Source organism: Callorhinchus milii, unplaced genomic scaffold, assembly GCF_018977255.1.
Source record: "Callorhinchus milii isolate IMCB2004 unplaced genomic scaffold, IMCB_Cmil_1.0 Scaffold3, whole genome shotgun sequence".
NCBI classification, from domain to species: domain Eukaryota; kingdom Metazoa; phylum Chordata; class Chondrichthyes; order Chimaeriformes; family Callorhinchidae; genus Callorhinchus; species Callorhinchus milii.
The window spans coordinates 66,700,035-66,725,447 of NW_024704744.1; the positions used below are offsets into that span (position 1 = coordinate 66,700,035).

The 25,413-nt window shown below is 39.3% G+C and overlaps 1 protein-coding gene across 1 annotated transcript; it reads right to left on the reverse strand.

The window, feature by feature from the left end:
- Nucleotides 1-421: 421 nt before the first annotated feature.
- On the reverse strand, nt 422-24,155 carry LOC103176228 (solute carrier family 22 member 2). The gene is made up of 11 exons (XM_007889685.2): nt 23,691-24,155; nt 17,927-18,030; nt 17,672-17,826; nt 14,175-14,343; nt 13,968-14,082; nt 12,837-12,943; nt 10,788-11,002; nt 3,817-3,925; nt 2,752-2,864; nt 1,522-1,621; nt 422-1,127 (listed from the first exon to the last, which is right to left on the reverse strand). Exons 1-11 carry the CDS (start codon nt 24,099-24,101, stop codon nt 1,025-1,027), a joined length of 1,701 nt encoding a protein of 566 aa, XP_007887876.2. The 5' UTR covers nt 24,102-24,155; the 3' UTR covers nt 422-1,024.
- Nucleotides 24,156-25,413: the final 1,258 nt, after the last annotated feature.

Genomic DNA, 25,413 nt, shown 5'->3' on the forward strand with positions numbered 1-25,413 from the left:
TTCTGGAGCCCTTGACAGTGGTAGAGTCTGACAACGAGTCAGGCAGAGAGCGGGGAGGTGAAGCCTTGATTTCTGAACGTGTTTTCACAAACCCAGAATCCAGTTAACGCCTTCCAGCAGGTATCACCCCAAGCCTCAGAGTTTCCTTATCACCTATTTGACAGACAGACACCTGCCTTGTGGGAGCTGGTATGTCACAAGCTAACCTTTACAGGACAGCTTGTGACTTACCAGCCAGCTGTTCTTGAAGTCCAAACCCAATGCTGTGTACAAGATTTTTTCAGCACCAGCTGTTTAATCCAGATTCTCATTTGAGGTGCATGGCAAATAGAAGTGAAGCCAACTTCTCCTCAGCAACAGGTCAGTTTAGGCCAGTGTCCAGAACTATTATCTTCCATTAATAACATAAAATCACATTTTTAAGTTCAACATTTTATTTTAAAAAATAAGTTCTTGTTAAATGTTTACAGTGTGTATAGCGTAGCATTAGAGAACTCATTAAATATTTTGTTTCATATTAATTCCTGACCGACTTGAATTGTTTGATAACCCGAAGAGGTGGAACACATTTAGAAAGCAATACAAATTTACTATTGTTCTATCTGTAGTTTAATTATTTGCCATACTAGGGCCTTTTAATACATGTCAATTAAAGAGAATTAACCGTAATTTTCTTATGATTGAATCATCATAAACGGCTACCTTGTGCCTACATTTTGAGTAAAGAAAAAAATAATGACCTGCCTGTAAATGTACATATATTTTACAATGCCCCAAAATCAGCTATGAAGTGATCGACCAATTTTATCTGGAGGATTGTTGATCAGGACACTGGGCAAAACTTCATGGATGGTATAGAACTTGTCAAACGAGAAGCTGAAAATAAATTGCTGTGAATAATAATAATAATCTTTGCATTTGATACAGTGCCTATAATGCCGAGAACGGTTTGAAGCATTTCACAAAGTTTCTGCAAAGTGTAGTGACTATTTATTTGTAGCCATTTCCATTGAATTGCAACGATTCAGGATTTGAAGTTAATCTTCACTGCGGCAGGTTCCTTCTTCCTTGTTGAGGAATGTAGAGCAACGTGCTGGTATTGAGTCTTTGCTATCTTTTTCTTTTGCCTGAAGAAATAATGCAACATTAATGTTACAATAATCCAACAGCTTTTCACAAGGGAGATTCAAAGTAGATGCTTCAGCTCATATGATCTCATACTTATAGAACTCCCCCCACCCACCACCACTGTCTTTGAATTACAGCATCAAAGCATCAACTAAAACAAGCCATCTCTAAAACATTATCTTTCACTATATTTTATCGCAATACAAACTGAGCAATGAATAAACAAATCTTATACATTATCCACAAGACCATCCTATTTCTTCCAGCAGAGAACTACAATAGCATCCAGATTTTCTCAATGCAGAAATGGAGCATTAAGAGGACAATGTGTTCATGAAATGAACAGGAACCAAGTATCATAGCGTTTCAATTGACACCTCTCTGTTTACTTACACTCTCAAGTTTTCCACATCCGCAATGGTATCTGGTAAGACCATACCCTTTGACTCAGGTAAAAGCAGCACTAATCCACCAGCAACCAAACCAATAATCCCTGCAAATGAACGGTCATGATGAAAAATATTTAGTGCGTGAATACTTTATTAACCATTACATCTTTTGTTAAATGATGATGGTGATTAAAACTGGCTTGAATTTTAACAATGTTTCATCAGAGGTCCATTGATGGTTCCCTCGGCCTCGTTCCCACCCTCTCCTCGTTAAAGAACTCTTATTAATCATGCTTTTGGTTGTCTTCTCCCCTCCCCTCCACCCCAGCTCCACCTGTAGCTCGGATGTCCATACAGTACTATTGATTCCTCCTAATGTGAAAAGTTCTATATAAATGCCAATTTGTATTGTAAGCAGATGAAGGGATTGACTGGAGCAGCAGTGGGCCTTGGAGACTATCAGGCTTGAATCCCGAACAAGTTTGTCATTCTCAGATAGCGCAGTTTAAGCGTTCTGGTATGCCGCCTGGCGTGGAGGGCGCTATATAAATGCAAGGTGGTATTGTTGTTGTCGGGGATGTAGAAGGCCTGAAAATTCACCTAGATCTAGCCTCTACCACCATTTATCTTAAAATTTAAGATCTCCCAAAAGTGAGAAACCTCAGAAATTAATTCATAACTTGGAAAACGTTTTTTTGCAATTCTTCAAAAGAACCAGCTTCCAAATTAAGATTGGTTTAATAATTTTCCACAATTTCCACCATACTAATAATAATCTTTGCATTTGATATAACGCCTAATCGTATCGTTGAAACGTCTCAAAGCGCTTCACAGGATATACTGTAAAGTGGAGTCACTCTTTTTGAGATCCCTAAAATAATCAGACAACACCATCTTAAGGTTAAGAGTAGGTGAAAGTTATTGGCATCAGCACTACTTGGTTGTGGTGGTGGAGGGGAAACCAGCCAGGATAGATGAGATACAGATATATCATTATTTATTTTGTTAAGTGATGGGGTCTGGTGCCCTACTGCTTGTCCCAATTGAGGTTCACCACCTCGGCTCACACTTGACGAATTACTACTTGGAATGGTTGAAAACTAGATTGCGGTGAGGATTTATAATAAAAAAATTGATATGCAATTTGATGCGTTATTATTATGTGTTAAAATTATTCTTCTGCACTGATAACATGGGTTGAATGTATTCTAATACAAGGTGCTAAAATACTCACCAAAAACCACCAGAGGCATTTCTATCCATATCGCTGCTAGCCTGTACAGAATGAATGGGGCTACTATTCCCCCTGCGTCACACAGTGCTGAGCATACCGACACTGCAAAGTTCCTGTCAGAGAAATGTCACATGTTTTATATCTCTGTGAAACAGAATTTGTTTCACCTCTTCAAATTTAAAAATTAAAAGGAGAATCTATTATTTTACAAAACACAATAATAATAATAATCCTTGCATTTGAATTCTTATCATGCCGTTAAGACATCTCAAAGCACTTCACAGAATATACCGTAAAGTGAATTGGTTGAGTAGTTTGTAGACAAAACGCAGCAGCCAATTGTGTGCAGCAGTGCCCCACAAACAATTGTGGATTGAAGGATTATTATCCCCAGAAAGCAATCTGCCAATTGACTAACAACCGTGTTACTAGTTATTGCAGGGTAAACAAAGGCACATGGAGTCAGGAAACTTGCCTGAGGTTTTACCCTGCCTGGGAATCGAACCCAGTCCTCTCGCTTGCAAGGTGAGTGCTCTGAATCAATATGCTACAGAACTGTAAATTGTACAATTGTAAATACAGAAATTTATCTAGTTTTCTTTACTCGTGGTAATACTGTATACTAATGACTATGGAATTAATCTCAAATTGATATATTTTCTTTTCTAAATATTCACTTGACCGTTAGTATATTTTCTCCATGATTAAATTATGGTTTGGAAAATATTTTTTTTAAAGTATGTATTTTAAAGGACACACATTCTTTGGACCCTGAGTAACAATGCCAAGCAATACACCATACACCTTTTGGTGATCTTTAAAATATTGATATCATCCTGCAAAGGTGAATACAGTATTCCTCCATGCTAAAAACAATGACAAAACTCAACTTTACAAGCATTTAAATACGTCCTGCGAATTAACTTTAATGTTTTTCAATTCTGATCATGAGAGTAGTAATTTAATTTACAATAACATCACAACAGTCAGTGTTGGCACTTGATTGGCACTAGTAATAGTATTATTGTTCATTAAAAGGTTGCTGTTAGGGTACTTTTCACTTACCTTAAAAACGTGGGGTATAATTCAGTATTTACAAAACAGACCATTTCAAATGTTACAGTTATTCCCAGTCTACCCAAACATGCAATCGCGGTTTTCAGCCACAAGAAATCTGAATAGGAAAAAAATGCAAATAATTTGCAAAAAGAAAATTTCATTTAAATAAGAAAACAATATTTTATTTACTGGATTAACATATCAATTTCACATAAAACCATAATGTAACCAGTTGAATTTAGTGAACTATTTTGATCTCTTTTAGAAATATATGTCTTGCACAGTTCATAGAATCATAGAATTATACAGCACAGAAGGAGGTCATTCGGCGCATCATGTCTGTACCACCTCTTTGAAAAGAGCTATGCAATTCAATCCCAGTTCCCGCTCTCTCCCTGCAAACTTGTCCTCCCCAAATAATTATCTACTTCTCTCTTAAAAGTTGTTATCGATGGCTTCCACCACCCTTTCAGGCAATGCATTCCAGATCCAAACAACTCTCTGTGTAAAACATGTTTTGCCTCACCTCCCCTCTGTTTCTTTTACAACGATTTTAAATTGGTATCCTCGGGTTACCGAACCACCCGCCAGTGGAAATAGTTTCTCCTTGTTCAGCCTATCGAATCCCCTCATAATTTTGAAATCTTCTATTAAGTCTCCTCTTAAACTTCTCTGCTCCAAGGAGAATAATCCCAGCTTCTCTCGCCTCTCCTGATAACTGAAGTCCTTCATTCCTGGTACCATCCTGGTAAATCTCCTTTGCACCCTCTCCAATGCCTTGACATTATTCCTAAAGTGTGGGGCCCAGAACTGAACACAGTCTCTAGCTGAGGCCTAACTAGTGTTTTATAAAGGTTCATCATAACTTCCTGACTTTTGATTTCTATGCCCCTATTTATAAAGTCTAGTATCCCATATGCTTTTTTAACAGCTTTATCTACCTGTTCTGCCACCTTCAAATATTTACTTATATGAACCCCCAGGTCTCTCTGTTCCTTCCCCCCCTTTAAGATTGTACCATCAGCTTATATTGCCTCTCATCATTCTTCCTCCCAAAATGCATCGTTTTGCATTTCTCCACATTAAACTTCACCTGCCACTTGTCTGATCATGTTACCAGTCTGTCTATGTCCTCTTGCAGTCTGCTACTATCCTCCTCACTGTTTATTACTTTTCCTAGCTTAGTATCTGCAAACTTAGAAATTGTACTCCCTATATCCAAGTCCAAGTCATTAATATAGATCAAAAACAGTTGAGTATTAGTTTCAACATTATAACACACTTGAACCATACCTCTTCGACCATGCCATCGGCCACCCCACTTCCCCTCCCCTCCCATCTCCCCCCCTGACCCCAGCTCAGGTCTGAAATGTTGTACACTGTCCAGCGCCTTGGGACGTCCTCCCGATGTGAAAGATGCTATACAAATGTAATCTTGTTATTGTTGTTGAAGAACACTGTGCAAAACTAAAAGGTGAATAACTATTTTTGTCAACTGTTTTGAAGAAAATATCTATGTTAGTAACTTGATGATAATAATAATAATCCTTGTGTTTGATATAGCGCTTTTCATGTCTTCTAGACGTCTCAAAGCGCTTCACAGATTATACTGTAAAGTGAATTGATTGTACATTTTTGGGCGAAACGTGACAGTCCATTGTGCACAGCAGAGTCCCGCCATCAGTCATGGATTGAGTGACCAAATTATTATTTTTTTACTCAGAGTAACATGGGTTTCTTTGTTATGCTGTTAATAAATACACGAAAGATGTCTAAGAACATAACATGACATGTTATGGGAAAGCCTATTCAATTCAGCAAGCCCATTCCCCTGGACAGCTTACGCATGAGAACCTTATCATTACTATCCCATGCCTCACTGATTCCTCAATATCAAGGATGTTATACACACTTCGCAAAGCCCCTGATATCCACCAAGTTGTTAACATGCCCATAGTCCAATCCTTTTTCTCAACATTTATCATAACCTATTCCCTTTAAAGATATAGGTTGAATTAACTACTCGAGTCAGAATATTTGTTGCACATAGCTACAATCCTGCTGGGAAAAAATAACAATGACATCGCTGTGATCTTTTCTGCATAATGTAGAGTTCAAGTACCAGAATCATCTTCCATACTTTTCTCACTCCAACACATCAATTTCCTTTTGATGTTACAATGGCCAAACCCAGGCACTGTATTGAAAACATAGACTCTATAGTGATCTGAACAAGGTTAGAATAACTTACATGGATTGTGCTGCATTTGTGCTGCACACTTACCAGCAATTCACTGTCACTGTGCAGTATAAAAGTATACAATTCACAATTCACTGTGCAGTATAAAAGGGAGATCAAACGCTGTCAATTGTGCTAGAGGTGGTTTAAGGAGCTTTACTATTTACACCTCCACAGTATGAAAACAGCAGGTTCAACAATCAACTCTCCCCATTACAACAACAAATATTATTTTAAGGCTCCTAGTTCCACTGGATCATGTGGCTTCCCACTGTCAAAATATCACCTCCTCAATATCTTGCTTGCTCTTGGATATTGGATACATCATCTGTCAAAGCATCTGAAAGGATCGGAGACTAATTTTTCCCAGGTTGGCAGTGAACTATTTGCTGTGATTTGGTCAGAGTTTAGGGCAATCGGCAAAGCTTTCGACAGCAACTTGTTAGCCAGTCCTGAAATCAACAACAACCACCGCAACAACAAAATTACATTTGTATAACGCCTTTCACTTCGGGAGGACGTCCCAAGGCACTGGATAGACAGAGTTTCGGACCCAAGAGCAATCAGCTTCAAGAGCAATTGAAAAGAATCCCAAAAATAAGACTTGGGGAAAATCAGCTGATACCCCGCAACATCACAGAAGTGTACTCATTCCTCAAGTACCGAATGCAGCAGCCAATGTACCAAAATCTAGCAACATCTTGTGAACACAATATATAGACCAGGGTTTGCCAACCAGTCGATGGTCACTAGGTGGCACTGTCACGCACGATCAGAAAGACATGAATAGAAGGAGCGATAGAACTGCATTGTTATTGAGTCAAAATGAAAACCAAGCCAGATGCAAGTATTTCATGTATCTGGAAATAAAAATATAAACTTTAATGTTCAAGCTGCAGTAAATATTGCTCCTGCCTCTTGCTTTCATTCAGCATGTGCAAGGCAGGTTGGAGACATCTAAATTATAGTCAGATACATTTTAATTAAACTTCCCAATTGGAATTGCTGAGGTTTGATTAAGTAATTTGTTACCTATTCAACATTTGGCCGTAATATATGGTTGTGCAACCCGCTGGACAGATTTTAAATGTTGGGAATAATGTTGAGAATAATAAATAGAACATGATAACTGTTCATACAGCATTAACAGTCTGCAAGGAGAAAAATGAGTCGTTAAAAATGAGTTCTTAAATGCAATCATTCAATCGGAAAGTCTAAGTGATGTCATTGCGCATGGTCTGATGCCTCTTTAAATTACAGCACTGTGAGGCGAGTGCTCAGGGCACAACCTTAGGCAACAACTTGCATTTATATAGGGCCGTTCACGTCGGGTGGCATCCCGGAGTACTTGACAGTAGCAGAGTCTGACTTCAAGCCAGGGGGAGAGAGAGGGGGGAGGTGACTGTAAGCATGATCAAAAAGGAAGGTCTTGAGATGGGATTTTAAAATGGGGAGGAAGCAAGGCAGGCGGATTGAGGGAGGGAGTTCCATGAGCCTCGGGGCATTGTGGCTGAAGGCATGGCCACCGATGGTGGAGCAGAGGGGGCGAGGACTGAACAGGAGGCCGAAGATGGCCAAGCGGAGGCAGCGGGTGGTGGAGCGGAGGGGTAAGCAGGTTGGATAGGTTGGGAGGTGAGAGGGCATGAAGGGATTTGAAAACGAGTGAGAGGATCTTAAAGTTGATCCATTTGGCAATTAGGAGCCAGTGGAACCTGGCAAGGTCTGGTGTGATGGGGGTACGGAGTTTTGTGTGGGTTAGTATCTGGGTGGCGGACTTTTGAATTAACTGAATTTTGTTTATGGTGGAGCTGGGGAGACCAGCAAGGAGGGCATTTGAATAGTCCAGCCAGGAAGTGACAAAGGTGTGGACGAGGGTTTCGGCTGCTGTGGCTGTCCACCTGAAAAGGCAAACTTCCTTACGCCACATACCTCTGTTTACCTAACAGTAATTAGTCTATTAGCAGATTGATTTTCCAAGGGTAATAATCCCTTCAACAAAAAACATTTTTTTAAAAAAATAATAATTTGGTCACTCAATCCATGACTGTTTGTGGGACACTGCTGTGCACAATTGGCTGCCTCATTTTGTCCTCAAAATGTACAGTCAATTCACTTTACAGTATATTCTGTGAAGCATTTTGAGATGTCTCAAAGACGTGATAAGGCACTATATCAAATACAAGAATTATTATTATTATTGTTATAAGTAAGCCTACCTTTAAAATTAAACATTAAATATATAAGGGGCATTCAGTTCCAGGTATTATTTCTCAGATCACATGTGGACTGAGCGCGCAGTCATCCACACAGACCAGCGCGACCAATAAAGGCACGTCACTGGCCTCTCTCTTGACTTATCCCAGATATCAGAGGAGTTTTCCTGCCACAACTCAAAGCTGCCATTTGTGACTTCCAAAACTGCTACACAGGTTAAACAGCACAAACTCCACAGCATCAGGGTCTGCAGCAAATAATAATAATTCTTGCAGTTGATATAGCACCTATAACTCCAAAACATCTCAAAGAGCTTCAAGCGAACAAATGTCAGTGATTGCATTTAAAGGCAACATAATGTCCTACGATTTATGTGGTGACTGTCCAATTTATCTGGATTTACCCATTTTAGTTCGCCAGGAAAGCAGGAGAAATTCCCTTTGCTTTTCAAATAGTGTCATGGGAACTTTACCATCCACCTGAATAGGCAGACAAGACCTTGGTTTAACATTTCACCCACCTCAGACAATATACAGAGTGACCAAAAGATTGTAATACCAGCTTTGGATGCTCCTTTAAGAGTAAATTAACAATTAACAAAAGGGTCAATAAGAAGAAGGGCAGGAAGTACAAAAGGACATTGGGAGTGGGACAAAGTGTGTGGTTTAGAGTGGTGGATTATTGAGAGTTTGGATTGACAGATAAACAAGCTACTAACACAGCTTGAAACAAAAACAGAAGTCGCTGGGAATGCTCAGCAGGTCAGTCAGCATCTATGAAGAAAGGAAAGTGAGTCAACGTTTCGGGTCCACGACCCTTCGTCAGAACAAACCTTTGATTTGGATCAAGTTATATTACAACCATCACAATGTCTAATAAGTCTTAAAGAAATGAAGATTATATATTTTTTTTTCAGGTGATAGTATCATGTCTTTTTGGTCACCCTGTACAACTCCTCCCCCATCATTACACTGGAGCGTCAGCCCTGACTCATGAACTCAAGTCTTAATGTGTGTTTCGAACAAACAACCTTCTGACTCAGAGGTGATTGTGTTACCAACTGAGTTAAGCCAATACTGAGTTGTTTCTTATTGAAGCTGGTCGGTCATATAGAATCATCCCAGGACTTGGTTTGATTGCCTTGGTGAGCAACACTGCAAAGGTTAACTGTAGAGAGAACACAATCCCTTGGATGCTTAATAGCATCTTCAAAGGCAACCCTCTAAGGGCAGTCACCATCTAAAATTTAGGTGGATTTCGAAATAAGAATTTGTTTTTCTTCAGGCTCTATCCATTTTTCTTCCTCTTCTTTTTATCTCACCTCTTACCTCTCTCTCTCTCTCTCTCTCTCTTTTTCACATCCCAGCCAGTAACTTGCCAGGTACTGTGTACGAAACAAAAGAATTTACTCGATCCAAATTGGAACCTGACAGGATGTTAGGACATAAGAACACAGGAATATATGGAAGAACAAAGAGGCCACTCAGCCCATCCAGCCTGTTCCCTCCACCAGACCACTTGCAATATGTCCCTTCACAGACTCAACCACAAATAAACTTCCCCAGTCCCTAGAGGAAATCAGGCACAGCAGCAAAATGTTATCAATCTTACGTCCCACGCTCACACCCAGATAACTTGCATGGCTGCAATCTTTTGAGCATTTTGAATTATTGTAACAATCTTTGCATCTGATATATACATCTGATATCATGTCGTTGAGACATCTCAAAATTCTTGTTAAGTGTAGTGACTATGTATTTATAGGTGAACACAGTAGCCAATTTGTGCACAGCAATGTCCCACTTTATTTATGTAGTGTTTCCCAACATCCACAATGTGGCAGATTATTGAATTTAAGAATTTGCCAAATTCTGCAATGTTACAAAAATAGAGTAAATTTAGATCAAAGTGGAATCTGATATAGTTCCTTTCACATTGCTAGGATGTCTCAAAGCACTTCACAAGATCTTATACAATGAGAGCAAGTCTTTGCAATCATCATCCTCTTTGTCTCTCACTTTATTTTTTATTTTACTGATTCTATGATAGGGTCATTATCATGAACATTACAGTATAGGAGGAAGCCATTTGGCTCATTAGCCCTAGCTTCCCGCTGGAGCTAATTCTTAGCGTTCTTCATACTATGTACTTAATGGAGGTCCAGAGGGTGGGGATAGAAAGGCTGAAGGCCCAACGCCAGGGCTGGGGACATGAAACAGGCTAGCGGCTACCGAGCCGAGAGGGACAGGTTGATAATGGTTTAGTAGGTTGCAGAGATGGGAAGGAGCAAGACTGAGGAGGGCTTTAAAAGTGAGGACGAGGATCTTGAACTCAATCCTCTGGGGGATGGTATGGCATTAGTAAACCACAAGCCACGTTTGAACAGTGATGTGTGCGATCACCTTGAAGCCTGTGTAAGAACCTATAAAGGCAACACCAGCTCACCTTGTATATTATCTGTTAAATCGTACCATGATATGAATGAGATGCTGGTTTAGAATCCCAGCATTTGGATGCGACTTACCTTTAGGTATAAAGGCAGCTATCAAACAGGATCCCCCCGCAACCAGGCCACCTGCGGCAAAAGGAAGACGCCGGCCAATCCTTTCAATAACTAAGACAATAATCACTGACGCTGGAATTTCCACAGCTCCCGAGATAAAAAAATCAAGGTAAATGTTTCCGCCCAAAATTCCCAAACGCATGATAAGGCCTTGATAAATCATCGCACTTGCAAACCTACAAGGAAGAGAATACATTTAATAAGTTAGCTTAGTGTCATGCAAGTAACTGCTGAGCCAGCAGTGTAATAGAAAAACGATTGTTGTTGCTGAGAAAAATAACACTGGGGACTAATTTATAATAAGAATACTTTGATGTATTATTTAAAGGTGCTACATCAAATAATGCATTTGATGTAGCACCTTTCACATTCAGAAGATGTCTCAAAGTGCTTCACAGGATTTTACTGTGAAGCGTAGTGACTGTGTATTTTGTAGGTGGACGTGGTAGTAATGAAGGAACGCACAGCAATGTCCCGTTAGCAGCCATGAAGTGAATGACCAAATTGGTGGTATTTTTTAACAGATTTCTTAATAAGCAATGTAGTAGTGACAGCTGACAATCTGCTTGATTTGTAGCTCTAAGGAAGTCCATTATCTCCTTACGTTTGGAGTTGGAGGTGAGGATGGAGGGAGCATAGGAAGGTAGGCAGCGGAGGTGGGTGTGGTGGAGTAAAGGAGCTTAAGGTTGTCTAGAGATCCAAGTCCAATGTTGTGCACCATTCACTCAACAGAAATTGTTTAATCCAGGTCCTCATGTGAAGGACCTTGACAAATACACTCCTCTATCATTAGGTTGACTTTGCCTCCAGGGTGCTGAATGACAGATCAGCATAGCTTGGCACCCCCTCTCTCTATAGCCATTTCAACTTTTTACCACAAATCCAGCTCAATGTATGTCCTGAATTTAGTAAATTAACAAGTGAATATTTCAACCAGCAATAGTTTGCTGTTATGTTGTCTTTGCTAACTTATGGATAGGACAGGTTAAGTTCTAAGTGCACTTACATTGTTGTTGCATGGAAAATGTCTATATTATATGCTTTAATAGCTTAGTAGCTTTTCATTTCTATCAATATTAGATGCTTAATGTCACAACTGCAAATTCTATCTGGTGCTAAATTGCAAAATCAGCATTGCAAGCATTTCTAAAAGCTTTCTGTAAATAGATCACAGCACAATGCTTTCAGGTTAATGGATTCACTTAAAAAGACGGCATAAAAAGCTCAGTTTGTGAAAACTCCTTGTATCACTGCTAGCAATGCGAGAGTAGTATTTTTAACCAGCAGCTAAAAATAACATTCAGATTCTTTACATCACAACGCTTTCAAACACAGTGATGGAGCACAAAATTGTGAGGCTAACAAATGTAACAGCGTATGCAAAGCAACCAGCTAAGACATATAAATAAAGGCAGATAGAATGGAATGATTTCAAATCCTTAATCTAATCTTAGGATTGAGGTGAAAAGTGTTGACCATTTCTGCTCGGAGTCCAATGGGAGTCAGATAATTGTAGTTTGTAACATCATTTAAAACTCCTTGATTAGATTACAAACTTAGAACTGATCCTGGCTCTCCACTGGTCTATGAGATTACTTATTAGACTATTTTAGGTGACTCTCCAGATGCCTGCTGCTGAATCCTTTACATGGGTTCAAAATGTTTTTAACTGAGCGGAAACATCCTCACTGTAAAACTGAGGATGGTCACATAGGTGACGCAAAATAATCTTTAACTTCATAAGCAATCTAGGTCGGAATTCCACTTAGCCTTAGACCACTTGATCCTAAAATGTAAGATTGCACAGAATTGTGGAAAATGTCTTCTATTTGGTTACATTGAAGGCTGATATCACCAAAGCCCATACACATGGCACTAAACAGAATTTTTATCACTAGGTGGAATATCAAGTCATCTACAGTACAGGTATATACTAAATGTGGATCTGTCAAATTTACTTATTATACAGGAAGAATAGGAAGATTCAGTTATACAAAGAAATGATCTCACCAGTTGAACATCAAAATGAGGGTTTGTTTCCTCATCTGTGGCGTTCTGACAAGATCTATGAATGAAGGAGAACCAACTGCCTTATTGCACTCTTCAACTGTAATTGACTGAAAAAGTAAAAATATAACAATAATACAAATATTAGAAGAGTCCTTGCATTTGATATTGCACCTTATCATGTCGTCAAGATATCTCAAAGTGTTTCTCAAGATTTTACAGTGAAGTGTAGTGACTGTGTATTTGTAGGGGACCAAGCAGCCAATTTGTGCGCAGTGATATTCCTCAAACAGCCAAGGAAGTGAGTGACTAATGTTATTTGGGGATTGTTGGCCACGACAAATAGTCCCGTGGGATCTTTAACATCCACCTCATCAGATAGACAGGACCTCGGTTTAACATCTCTTCCGAAAGTTGGTACTGCCAGCACTGCACTGGAGTGTCAGCCTAGACTGTGAATTCAAAGTCCAACCTGTGGCTTCAACCCAAAACCTTCTGACTCGGAGGCGAGAGTCCTACCAACCAATTCAGGCTGTCAGAAAACATGTTTGCCAGATTCGCAGAATATATTAGCAGTGATGTGACTGTGTGTATTTTGTGGGTCAAATGCTAAGAAAATATAGTAATATATGATTGCTCACAGTGGCATCATCACGATCGTGTATTTTGTAGTTTTATTTACAATTTCCACTGAATTTTCAATCAAACGTTTTTAAAAAAAGTCAATGGAACAAATATTTTTTAGATTACATACTAAATTGCAGCAATCAAGAAGAAGTCTCTTAAACAATAATCCCAACTCATAAAGTCATAATGCTTATAACATAGGAGTAAGCAATTCGGTACAACATGTTTGCCCTGGTGCTACTTCCCCCATTGCAGCTATCTCAACTGTTCCCATTCTACAGCTCTTTTCACATAGCCTGTAATATTATTCTTTTTCAAAGGTTTATCGAATTTCTTTCTAATTGTGGTTGTAGACTCAGTTTCAACACTTTAGAGAAGAGCCCAGTTAACTACGAAAAGACATTTGACTATGTTGGCTACTAATGTGATTTCTCCATTAAAATCATGGATTGCCACACTTAACAATGAGTTCCCATATTTACTGCGTAATACTCTTATACAGGTTACCTTAGAACTGCTTGTGAGAGTCTTCCCATTTCTTTTTGCCATTGTCTGTAAAACTTTCATAGCCTCTGCATTTTTCCTTCGAGTAAGCATCCATCTGGGAGATTCTGGGATCAGCCTAAAACGTAATAATTCCAGATTATTGTTATGTCAGTTATATCTATACCAGACACGGTAATAATTGGTAACTATTGCTTTCATGTACTTTACCAGTAGTAACTCAGAAAGAGGAAGTTTGGTATTGTGGCAGCCAATTGCAGATTTCTCCAGTCTTGTATAAAATAGGCAACAGCTGGCAGTATCATCATCCCAATGCTAAACCACATCTGGTTCAGTATTCCTGCTGTTCTTCTGTACTCCAGTCCGACAATTTCTGTGACTGTAGAAGAAAAATGAAATAGTTACTTGTAAGCTCTATGTACAAATGAGAGCATGCACACCATACACTGGTTTAATAATCAACAACAATTTACATTTATGGAGTGCCTTCCAGATAAAAAAGAGTTTCTGTTTTGTCTGCTGTGACTCCTTGGCTGAACACATAGAGTCAATCCACAATGTTGGATGTACCTGAGCTCTTTGTGGCCTTCGGTGTGTTTCCTGGTGAATCTAATTACTACTTCTTTGGAGTGAGGGGATGCCATATCAAATTGACAATAATGGGGTTTAATATGCAACGATTACTAATAGGACTCTTCAGTAAGGAAACTGGAAGAACACCACAGTAATTTGTGGGAATTCAAAACTGAAAGTAGACTGCATTGTAGTCGAGTTCTCACAAGCCGACTTGACGTACAGTAGAGCGCTGCCTACCATGTTCACTTCACTGTCTCTGGGGAACAAATGATATCGGTGCTGAAATGTTAAAATATTGATGAAAATGTTTATTTTTAATAATTAATTTGATATAGCACCTAATTATGTTGTCGAGACGTCTCAAAGCACCTCACAGGATACACAGTAAAGTGCAGTGACTGTGTGTATTTTGCAGGTGATTGCGGCTCACACTGTTCAAAATTATGATGGATGTGACAATGAGTGTCACCTTAAGAGACAATGCAAGACAATGTAGCAAGTTGACGCTCTGCCCTTTATAAATGTGAAAACAACATTTGCACATCTTACATCAACATGAGATTCGGCACTTATTTGAATCCCTATCTGTGAGCAAAGAATTGCTCACCCCATCCTTAACCATGAGTGAGTTATAATTCTGTTTTATACAGGTTTGCCTTCTCAGCTCCAGATCATCCCGAACTCTGCGGCCCGTTTTCTCTCCTGCACCAACCAACCACTGCTGTCCCATTTCCACAGCTATGCCCTCCACTGCCCCAAATCTGGCCTTTGTCACTGGTGGTTGATCTTTGTTCTGCTCTCTGGAATTGGATTCCCAAACCCCATCACCTCGCCTTCTCCCAATTTGCTTTCGCCCTACCCCCCCCCCCCCCCCCCCCTAACATCTCCCCATCTCTCTCCGGCTTGGGCCCCCACTCTGTCTTTGTAAAACGCTTTGAGACGTTCTCTTACATGAAAGTGTAAGTTATTGTTGTTGTTATAAGTTAAGGCCAGTACTACCAATATCCCCAACCTCATTTATAAATAAGTATGGATCTGTGAATTAGGAAGTGCTCTTCTGACCTTGCAGTTACGATGCACTGGTGAAACAACAGGTTTACTCTGGCTCTGACCCTTGCATTGGTAAACAATAACAATAATCCTTGTATTCGATATGGTGCCTTATCATGTTGTTGAGGCATTTCAAAGCGCCTCACAGAATATACTGTAAAGTAAATTGACTGAATATTTTGTGGGCGAAATGCGGCAGCCAATTGCGCACGGCAGTGTCCCATAAACAGTCACAGATTGAGTGACCAAACAAAAATGTTTTTGTTGCAGGGATTATTATCCCTGGAAAGCGATCCACCAGTCAACTAACAACTGGGTTCCTACTTACTACTAGATAAACAGAGGCGTGTGGAGTAAGGATGTGATCATGTAAATGGGATCATGCTTAATTCCTACATGGGGTACAAGAAACAGCTAACTTTTCTTACTTTAAGTAACTTAGGTTTTTAAGTTAGATTACAAAATTCAGGAATAGAAATAAAGTAATAATCACATGAAAGAGCAGAACTGAGGAACAATTCAGGCTTTTTGTCTCAGACAAGTCACAGCGAGTGAATAAACATACTGCTCCTGTTGTTCCTCTGTTTACTCGTGTGTTCCAAATAGACAACAGATAATGTTGGGTGCAGGGGTTTGGAAAACAATAGTCAGCACAAGATAAGACCATCAATAAGAAAAGCTTTGGGGATAACAGCAAAGATATCAGGAGCCTTTGCTGGTTTCTAACTACATTATTATTATCATCTCCTCTATATATTGCAGGCCTGAAATTCCACCTCGTCTTTCCTGCGACTAGTGTGTCTTAAAATTTAGGAATCACACAGGATTGTCAAAAAATCTTCAATTCAGACTGGATTTGCAAGGCACCTCTTTTTAACAACAGCAGAAAATTTGCTTCCAAATTCAAGCATTTCCACAATTCTGCGAGATTTTTTAAAAAATCTTAAAATAACATGGAATGCAGACTGAGACTAGGTGAAATTTAAGGTCTTGCATGTCTATCAGGAAATGCAGATTATATTGCAGTGAAACCGACTCCAATGGACTTTTATTCAAAAATCATATTATTGTAGCACTTCAAACTAACACTCCCCTACTTGCATGACTTAGTAAATGATCTATTTTTATAGTGGGCCATGAACAAGCTTGCAGATTAGAGACCATTTATATGCCATTACTAGATGCGAGAAAATGTAGTTTTTCTAAATTTTCCAATAATCTACTATTATGATGTGGAAATCTATTCACAATTCATAAGGAGGAAAGATGCAACGTGCTAGAGGAAATTAATTCAAGATAATAGGCAGGGGAGCAAAGGGGAGATTAGGAATGATTTCTTTTAAACACAGAGTTGTTAGGATATGGAATGTGCCACAGGGTGCAGTGATCGGGACAGAATCCTTATTAGCTTTCAAGAAGGAACGAGAGATATTGTAGATAAAAAGGAGGAATTTACAAGGGTAAGGGGAAAAGCCAGATAAATGGAATTGAATGCTTTGCTCTTTCAAAACACCAGCACAGACTCAATGTGCCAAATGATCTTCTGTGCCATAAATTAAAGAAGATTCTTAAGATATACATACCACATTGACCATGGTTTTGGTCATCTTACCCCTCCCCGCCCCTTTGCTCCCACCCCCCAGCTCATGTGCCCAGCCAGCAGTGTGAATCAGTATGAAACGTGTTGAGATATCCTCCCAACTTGAAAGGCACTTTATAAATGTAAATTGTATTGTACGACATGATTCAATGTCAGATAATCACAGTCAGAATAAAAAATCAGTCAGAAAAATACAGTCTATTCTTACCACTGCCTCCAACCCAGGCAAGCAATAATATTGACTGCTTTTTTGTATGATGATGGGATAGTTATTACATGCCATGTTTAACCCCCATGAATGACAGATGACAAATCATCGCTGGTTGGTGATAGCCTGACTATACTTGTGAAGTAACCTTGAAAATTTGACACGGACTGAAATAAATATAAAAGAATATCTCTTTTAGCATTGTTTAACGCATATTAATAAACTCAACTCACCACCCCATGCTTCTAACACAGGGAACAACATGATTCTTACTTAAAACATAGCCACAGAGCCATCCTCCTCTGCTGAATAAGCCTTGAAGAGTTCGGAAGATCGCAAACCACAAGTAATTCTGTGAAAATGCCACGCAAAGACCAGAAACTGAGGTCACAAGGATTGCAAACAAGAAGCATACTTTTCTGCCGAACCTGCCAAATAAAAAAAAGCATGAAATATCAAGATATATATGGCGATAGTTAAATATTAATTTGTCCAGTAAAGGGCAACTGTCCTGAGAATCATACGTACACGTCTGCTGCATAGCCCATGAATATTGTTCCGATCAGAAATCCCAGATTCAGACAGGCTTGAGAGAGGTCCAACTTCCAGGCATCAGCGCACACCAGTTCAAACTGTATACATTCCATTGTGAGAAAAATGACAATAAATTATTAATTTCTAATTGCACATGAATGAAAGGTCATTAAAACCACAGACACATTAAATCAATACTTTTCAAACTGTGTCTCACAAATTCTATTAAAAAAATCAGAACCTGAGCATGGAAAGGGTTAAAGATGTTTGGATCATTAGACCCTGCGTCTAATTTATGGTATTTCTTAATAAAAATTCCACTTACAACACCCAGAAACTCCTCTCAAGAGGTAAACTGGATTGGAGTAAAGTTCTCATCTGCCAGCATGACATAAATTCTGTTTTTTTTTGATCAGCTGGGCATCTGACACATGCAGAAACCCATCACCATGCTTAAGAGTACCCAACCCAACCTGGGAGTTTCATGAATCCCACCTGTACATGGAAATTCCTGAGATATTTATTCCACCCATTGCCTCATTGAGACGTCCTCCCGACATGACAGGCGCTATACAAATGTAATTGGTTGTTGTTGCCTAGCACATCCTGCTTACCTATTTCCAGAGAGTTTTAGGTGCATTAGGGTTAAAGGGAGCTGACTGGGAAGAGTCCTTTTGATCTGCCTTTCCAAGTTCTGTCCTCAGCAGTGCTCTGGAATACTGTAGACTCACCTGCCTCAGGAACCGGACTATGAGACTGCAAAGGCAGAGAGTTGGCTCGAACTGACATTCCATTACCCCACATGTCACTTTAGAGCCAGTTCAGCTCGAAGGAGACCCCGCTTTACCTCCCCCCACCAGGAGAATAGTCACGGGTTACTTGTTCTGGAATAAGTTCCCATTTGCATCATATTAAGAGAAATATTACAACCCTGAGTTCCTCCACGGAGCAGGCACAATGGACTCTTATCAAACTGTTCAATTTAGTGAGGAAGGGGACAGAGATGCTTCTGAAAAGTTTCAGAAATTTAGAATGCATTAGAATACAAATTTCTTCTTCATAAAAAACACAAGGGCAGAAATGTGCAGCCCAGAAGGTCAATTTGGCTCATCTCTCTGTGCTTCTGCTATCTATTAGATTCAAACCAGTTTTATTTCACACCTATAATGAAGCCTGTGATCATAATTGTTCTCTTCACCTTTTAACCTTTTCTTGAGAAATAATTTAACTCCAGCTTTTAAAATGTGTCACACTCCTCATGGCTCCAAAGTTCATTGCTTTAAAACTATTGCAATATTGTTTTTGGCCTTAGTTTTTATCACAATATCAAATCTAACTATTTATTTCAATGCTCACAAGTTAGGAGGTGTAAAGCTTCACTGGTTGGTGAAGTTACTAACCTTATCAGTAACCTTACAATAGGTACAGTTAATAAATAGATTGCCTGTTCACAATGGGATTAAATTATTAATTTTCTATTATTTACATTAGTTTTAAAGTAATTTTAAGGTGATTTTCCCAAGTGTGTCTTTGTTTTATCTTCCTACTCCATCTTTTACTTATCATCAACTGACTTAGGATCCCTCCTTTGCTTGCGTGTTTTAAACTGTACCTCTTTGTCCACAATTTCGGTCATCCTTCCCCTCCCCATCTCCCTCAGTTCCTACCCCCAGCTCAGAGGCCCATCCAATGTTGTTAAGTGCTTTGATACTTTCTCCCGAGGTGAAAGTCACTAGATAAATGTAAATTGTATTGAATATGACTCCCATTGTTCACTGCTCTTGTCATTGAAAACTGCTTAGCTGACAGGATAGGGTTGAATCTGCTATTTGTGATTCAGGATTTTGTTCTATATATTTACAATATATTAACATTTGCATTCAACATCATGTCTTATCACACAGGTTCCTTTGACCCATAATAACTGTTGCTACATAAGTTGATGCAGCAGCTATCCTTAACCAACAATATCAAACAGATACCAAAGTAAATTTGGATGAGGAAGGAAAATTGTCCAGGACACCAGGAGAATAGAACTCTTTTCAAAATAGTGCATTGGGTTCTTTAGTAATAATCCTTGCATTTTGGTATGGTACCTTTCACATCGGGAGAACATCTCAAAGCGTTTCACAGGATTTACTATGTATTTGTAGAATAACATGGCACTGCAATTATGCACCGTAATGTCCCACAAACAAACAACAACAATAAATTACATTTGTAAAGCGCCTTTCACGTCAGGAGGACAAACAGCCATGAAACCTGGACGGATGGATAGAACTTTGTTAATGTTGCATCTGAAGCATGATCCTACAATGCAGGTCTCCCCCAGTCACCTAGAATTACATAGAAATTGTCAGATGAATGATGAGCTCAATTTCTGCATTGACTTGAACCTCCTGATCTAGAGGCGAGTGTGCTACGAACTGAGCTACATCGACTATGTCCTTACAGTATTGTTAAAAAGATCTTCTTTTGTGTTGTTTTTCTTCTCATGTTAACTCCAACTTTATCCTCCCCAGAACACTCCTCATAGGTCCAAAGTTCACTTTTCCAAACCCTTGCATATCTGTTGTTTTTGGCATTAGTCTTAATCACAATATCAAATCTAACTATTCAATGATCACTGCAGTTCAAACACTCACCCACGTCTAGATTACCAATCAATTCTAGGAGCTTCTAATACTAAATCTAACAACCTACCTCAAGTAGTCTATCTTAATTCACAAGGTGTATTGAGTACCAGTTATTCATTACCTCTATGAAGTTTCTTGTACTTTCACCCCTGCTTTTCAGTTGTCCCTAACTTGTCCACTTTAGCTCCAAGTTATTAAATTCCTCAATGTGAGCACAACAGCTTCACCGCTGCCTCTCTTTCTTGACTAAACAGTTCCGTAAGTATCTTGAGCTGGCAATTTTTAGCAATTGCCATTCATTATCTTGTTACCTTCTTTGCAAGGTTTTACTCTGACTACTTTCTGCTCTTCTCTCCTGTGAAGTCACCCTATTAACAACAACAAATTATATTTGTATAGTGCCTTTCATGTCGTGAGGACGTCCTAGAGCGCTATCGACGACTACCATAATATCCCTATCCACTAGTGGTGGCAATCCTCTGCCCAGCCTAACTTTGTATAACATTCTCTTCCCGCTTAGTTCCATCTTCATCTTGTAACCATAGTTTACCTAAATTTACATACACTGTGCAACACGGAATCAGGCCATTTGACCCAACTAGTCCACGCCTGTGTTTATACTTCAAATGAGTCTCCATCCCTAGGGTTCCATTTATCAGCCCACGATCCTTGACTTGCTATCTCTTCTCCTTGAAAATAAAAAATGTTCTATTCATACTCCCATATATCACACAACTATAACACACACACATAATCCATTGTTCATACAAAAGACAACAGTCTACTTTCTAATGAACCGATCATCTGCATCATTGATCAACTGTCAACCTCACTCAGTTGGTGGCACTCTGACTTCTAAGTTATTGCTTTGTGAGTTTAAGACCCACACTGGGACATTGTTTCATATAGTCAAAAATGATACTCCAAAGCAGCGCTGGGTTTGTACTGCTTTGCTGGAGATGCCATCCTTTGGATGAGATGCTAAACCAAGGCCCCATCTACCTTCTCAGGTGAATGTTCAAGATCCCACAACATTATTCAAATAGAGAAGGCAGTTTATCCTGGTTTCCTGGACAACCCTAAATAAAAATTCATCACTTTTTATAGCTGATGGTGGGACATTCTTGTGCGCACACCTGCCTACAAAATAGTCACAGCACTTCACAGTAAATCACACAAAGCACTTTGAGATGTATTCCCAATTTTAAATGCAAGAAACAAACTACAAATAACAACAACATTTGTATAGTGCCTTTCACATCAGGAGGACGTCCCACAAACAACAAATTGCATTTATATAGTGCCTTCCATGTCAGGAGGTCGTCCCAAAGCGCTGGACAGTGAAAGCAAGGATTATTTTATCCTCAGATACCATCAGATTGTTTATTTGTTTACCTGGTGCTCTTCATTTGGACATCATTCTCTGCACCGCATTCAGTTAATGTTTCCACAATTAGCCAGGCCCCCATTCAAGACTTCAATGGAACATTGCTTCTGGAGGCTGTATGTAATGTAAGCTTTATTGCTGTAGCCTGAAGGAATTGTTGCCAGTTATGCTACTCTTCTGGTAATAATAATACTTGCATTTGATATAGGGCCTTATCACGTTTTCGAGACATCTCAAAGCGCTTCACAGAATATACTGTAAAGTGAATTGACTGTATATTTTGTGGGCAAACCGTGGCAGCCAATTGCGTGCAACAGTGTCCCACAAACATTCGTGGATTGAGTGACTGATTTATTATTATTTTTTTTTATCTTTACATTTTCCTTTTTTTTCCGTTTGATCCTTTTACCTCTCACCTACATTCAGCCACAGCTTTAATTATTTGTATCTGGCACATGCAAACTCACTTCCTCTCCAACTGTACTCTCCCTCAACTGCCCATGTCTAAAATATGGGCATCCTACAGTCTCCACTCCAAGTGTGCAGTGAGGAGCAAGAATGTGTAGGAAAGAAAAGCAGCATAAGAGGACACAGGTTCAAGGTTGTGGTCGTCGATTTTAGGTCAACACCAGGATGTGCAGGTCGGACCCTGTTATAATGTAATGGTTTTGGTACATTTGCATTATAACAGGGCTGATACATAAATAGCTAGTGCTAATATCACTGCTTCCCAGGTACACAGTACATTCATGCTCTAAAAAACCTCTGCTGGGGCATTTTATAATGGGGTTCAACTGTATTTCTTTACACAAAAGGCAATGAACAGCTGAAATAGGCTACACCAAGAATGATAGTTGAGGACAGGACATGGAACTCAGCTTCATAACAGCTTCATATTTAATGGAAGGAAACCAGGGTAGATATTCTGGAAGAATAAGATCAAATGGGGTGAAGGGCTTTCTTCATCCTAATGTGTGTTCTCCTGTAACTACATAATCAGAGTTTGGGACATTCCTGTTCCACTGGTCCATTTTGACATTCTGCAAGTATAGCGTAAAACTACTTTCTTTATGGACTCGACCCACCAATTTAATCTTCCATCTAAATGTTCCCTGATCCCAAAGTCAGTCAATAATAATAATATTTCTTACATTTGGTATAGTGCCTTTCACGTCAGGAGAACATTCTAAAGAGTTTCACAAGATATATTGTAAAGTGGTCTGACTGCGCGATTTGTGGGTAAACATAACAGCCAAATTCGCACAGCAATGTCCCACAAACAAGCATTAAGTAATTAGCAATTTTGTTTTGTATATTATATATATATATAATGTAAGTATAGAATATCCACCTATTTCCCCCAGCCATTTGCCTTCTACAAACAAGATTTCTCTGTTGGGTAAAATTTAACCTGAGTCCAGATTTACTTTATTAACATCGCATTTCAAATGATACAAAATTTGTCAAATTCTTAAACACAGCCTTAATTTTAAGGCCGATTTTCTGTAAATTAATCTAACAATTGTAAAACAAAGACTTCAAAATTAAGAATTGTGCAAAAATAATAATGATTCTTTAGTATAGCGACCATCACGTCAGGATTACTTTTCAACGAACTTCACAGGATATATTGTAAAGTACAGAAGTATATTTTGTAGGTGACATGCAATGGTAATAGAATGAATCCAGATCTGGATGCAATTTTATCCCTCTGGTTTCCAATCCCAAACCTTACCTCTGTCACAATGCTGGGGGACGAGCCATTTTCAAACACCCACCCATCCTGGCACCCAGTGAGCGGCAGAGTTCTGGAGCTATTTTGCACAAATGGCAGTGGATTGTCACAGCTCACAGAAGAAGCGTTCCAGTCTATATCATATCTCTCACACTGACTGTATGAGGATCGATCATTCCTGCTTAGGGGAATTGTGTAATTCTTCTCCACTTCTGGAGACCAGTTGCACTTATTACTCAGTTCGGTCACTCCAGGACTCCGGCACCAGTGATCTGGAGTGATTGCCAAAAAAACAAATCCAACATACAAATAGGAAAACAATGCCGATGTCAAATAAATTAGGAAGAAAATAGTTTTTTGATAAATTCCAAAAACTCCCGCTTCCTCCAGGACATTGTCAAAGGTCGGCATGGCTGAATATGTTTTCGCCCACAACTAAGGTGAAGAACCAAGTTACTTCTAAAAGAATGTCTCATCTGTGAACAGATCCTTTCAGCTGAAGATTATCAGCAGCTCTATATTCCAGCAAACGAACTGCAGACCAAAGGTCTACAAATTAACTGTTTAAATCAAGGGTTTAACTAAGTTAATAAATGAAAAGACAAGCTATTTGTCACATTCATGTAAATAGTTCAGGCCGGATCTTACACATGATAACAACTAGTTTTCAAACTTAAAAACTAAAATGTGTTTTGCTGCATGAATTATTTTCCTTTTATTTCAGGGTCCTTATGAATTTTAAGAAGGCTGAGAAATTATCAGTACAATTCACCATTTCAGCTCAAGTTAGAAAGTCAACCTAATCATGCTTAAATTTCGGCAGACGTGATTACGTTAGATATTTAAGTTGCTGTTGTTATCAATTTTATTTTTAAACGCAAAGAAAGAGTGCTGGGAAATGGGAATCACGTTTCTCTACAATTTCCTGTCAATGTCACAAGAGAAACTGATAACAACAATTTATACAATGGCCTTCACGCGGAGTAGCGTCTCGGAGCGCAGTACAGTGGTGGAGCTTGAAGCCAAGCCAGGGAGAGGGGGGAAGTGACTGTCGGCATGGACGAAGAGGAAGGTCTTCAGGTGTGATCTGAAGATGGCAAAGAGGAGGCAAGTCAGAGGGTTTGAAGCAGAGAGTTCCATAGTTTGGGAGAGCGGTGGCTGAAAGCAAGGCTGTCAATGGTGGAGCAGAGGGGATGAGGGATATGGAGGAAGCTGGAGCCACATTTAATTGCCGTCACAGATTTGCCACACTTTGGCACTGTGTCACCAGAAAGATGCCTTCTGTGTAAAATGAGGGCAGCTTTATTTACTTACACAAATGACATTTTTATAGAGTCTATAATGTTGAAACGTCTCAAAAGAACTTGATCGTAGTTATTCTCAAGTGTAGTGATTGCTTTTTTTTGTGGGCAAATGTGGCAGTCTTACAGTCGGCAGTGAGATAAGCAAATGAACATTTAATCTGGAACATTGTTGGTCAGTTCACAGAGAAGAACTCCCTACCCTTTTAGACCATCATCAAAGGACTTTTAACATTCACCTGAAGAACAGGCAAATAGACCTGAGTTTAACATGGCATCTGAAGGATGGAAACTCTGAAACCATGTACCATTCAGGAGAGTTGTCCGACATCGCCTGACTCTGCCACTGCCTCATCCCTCAGGCTGCCAAAACCCTCATACGTAACTTCAAGGCTTGACTACAGAAACTCGCTCCTTGTCGG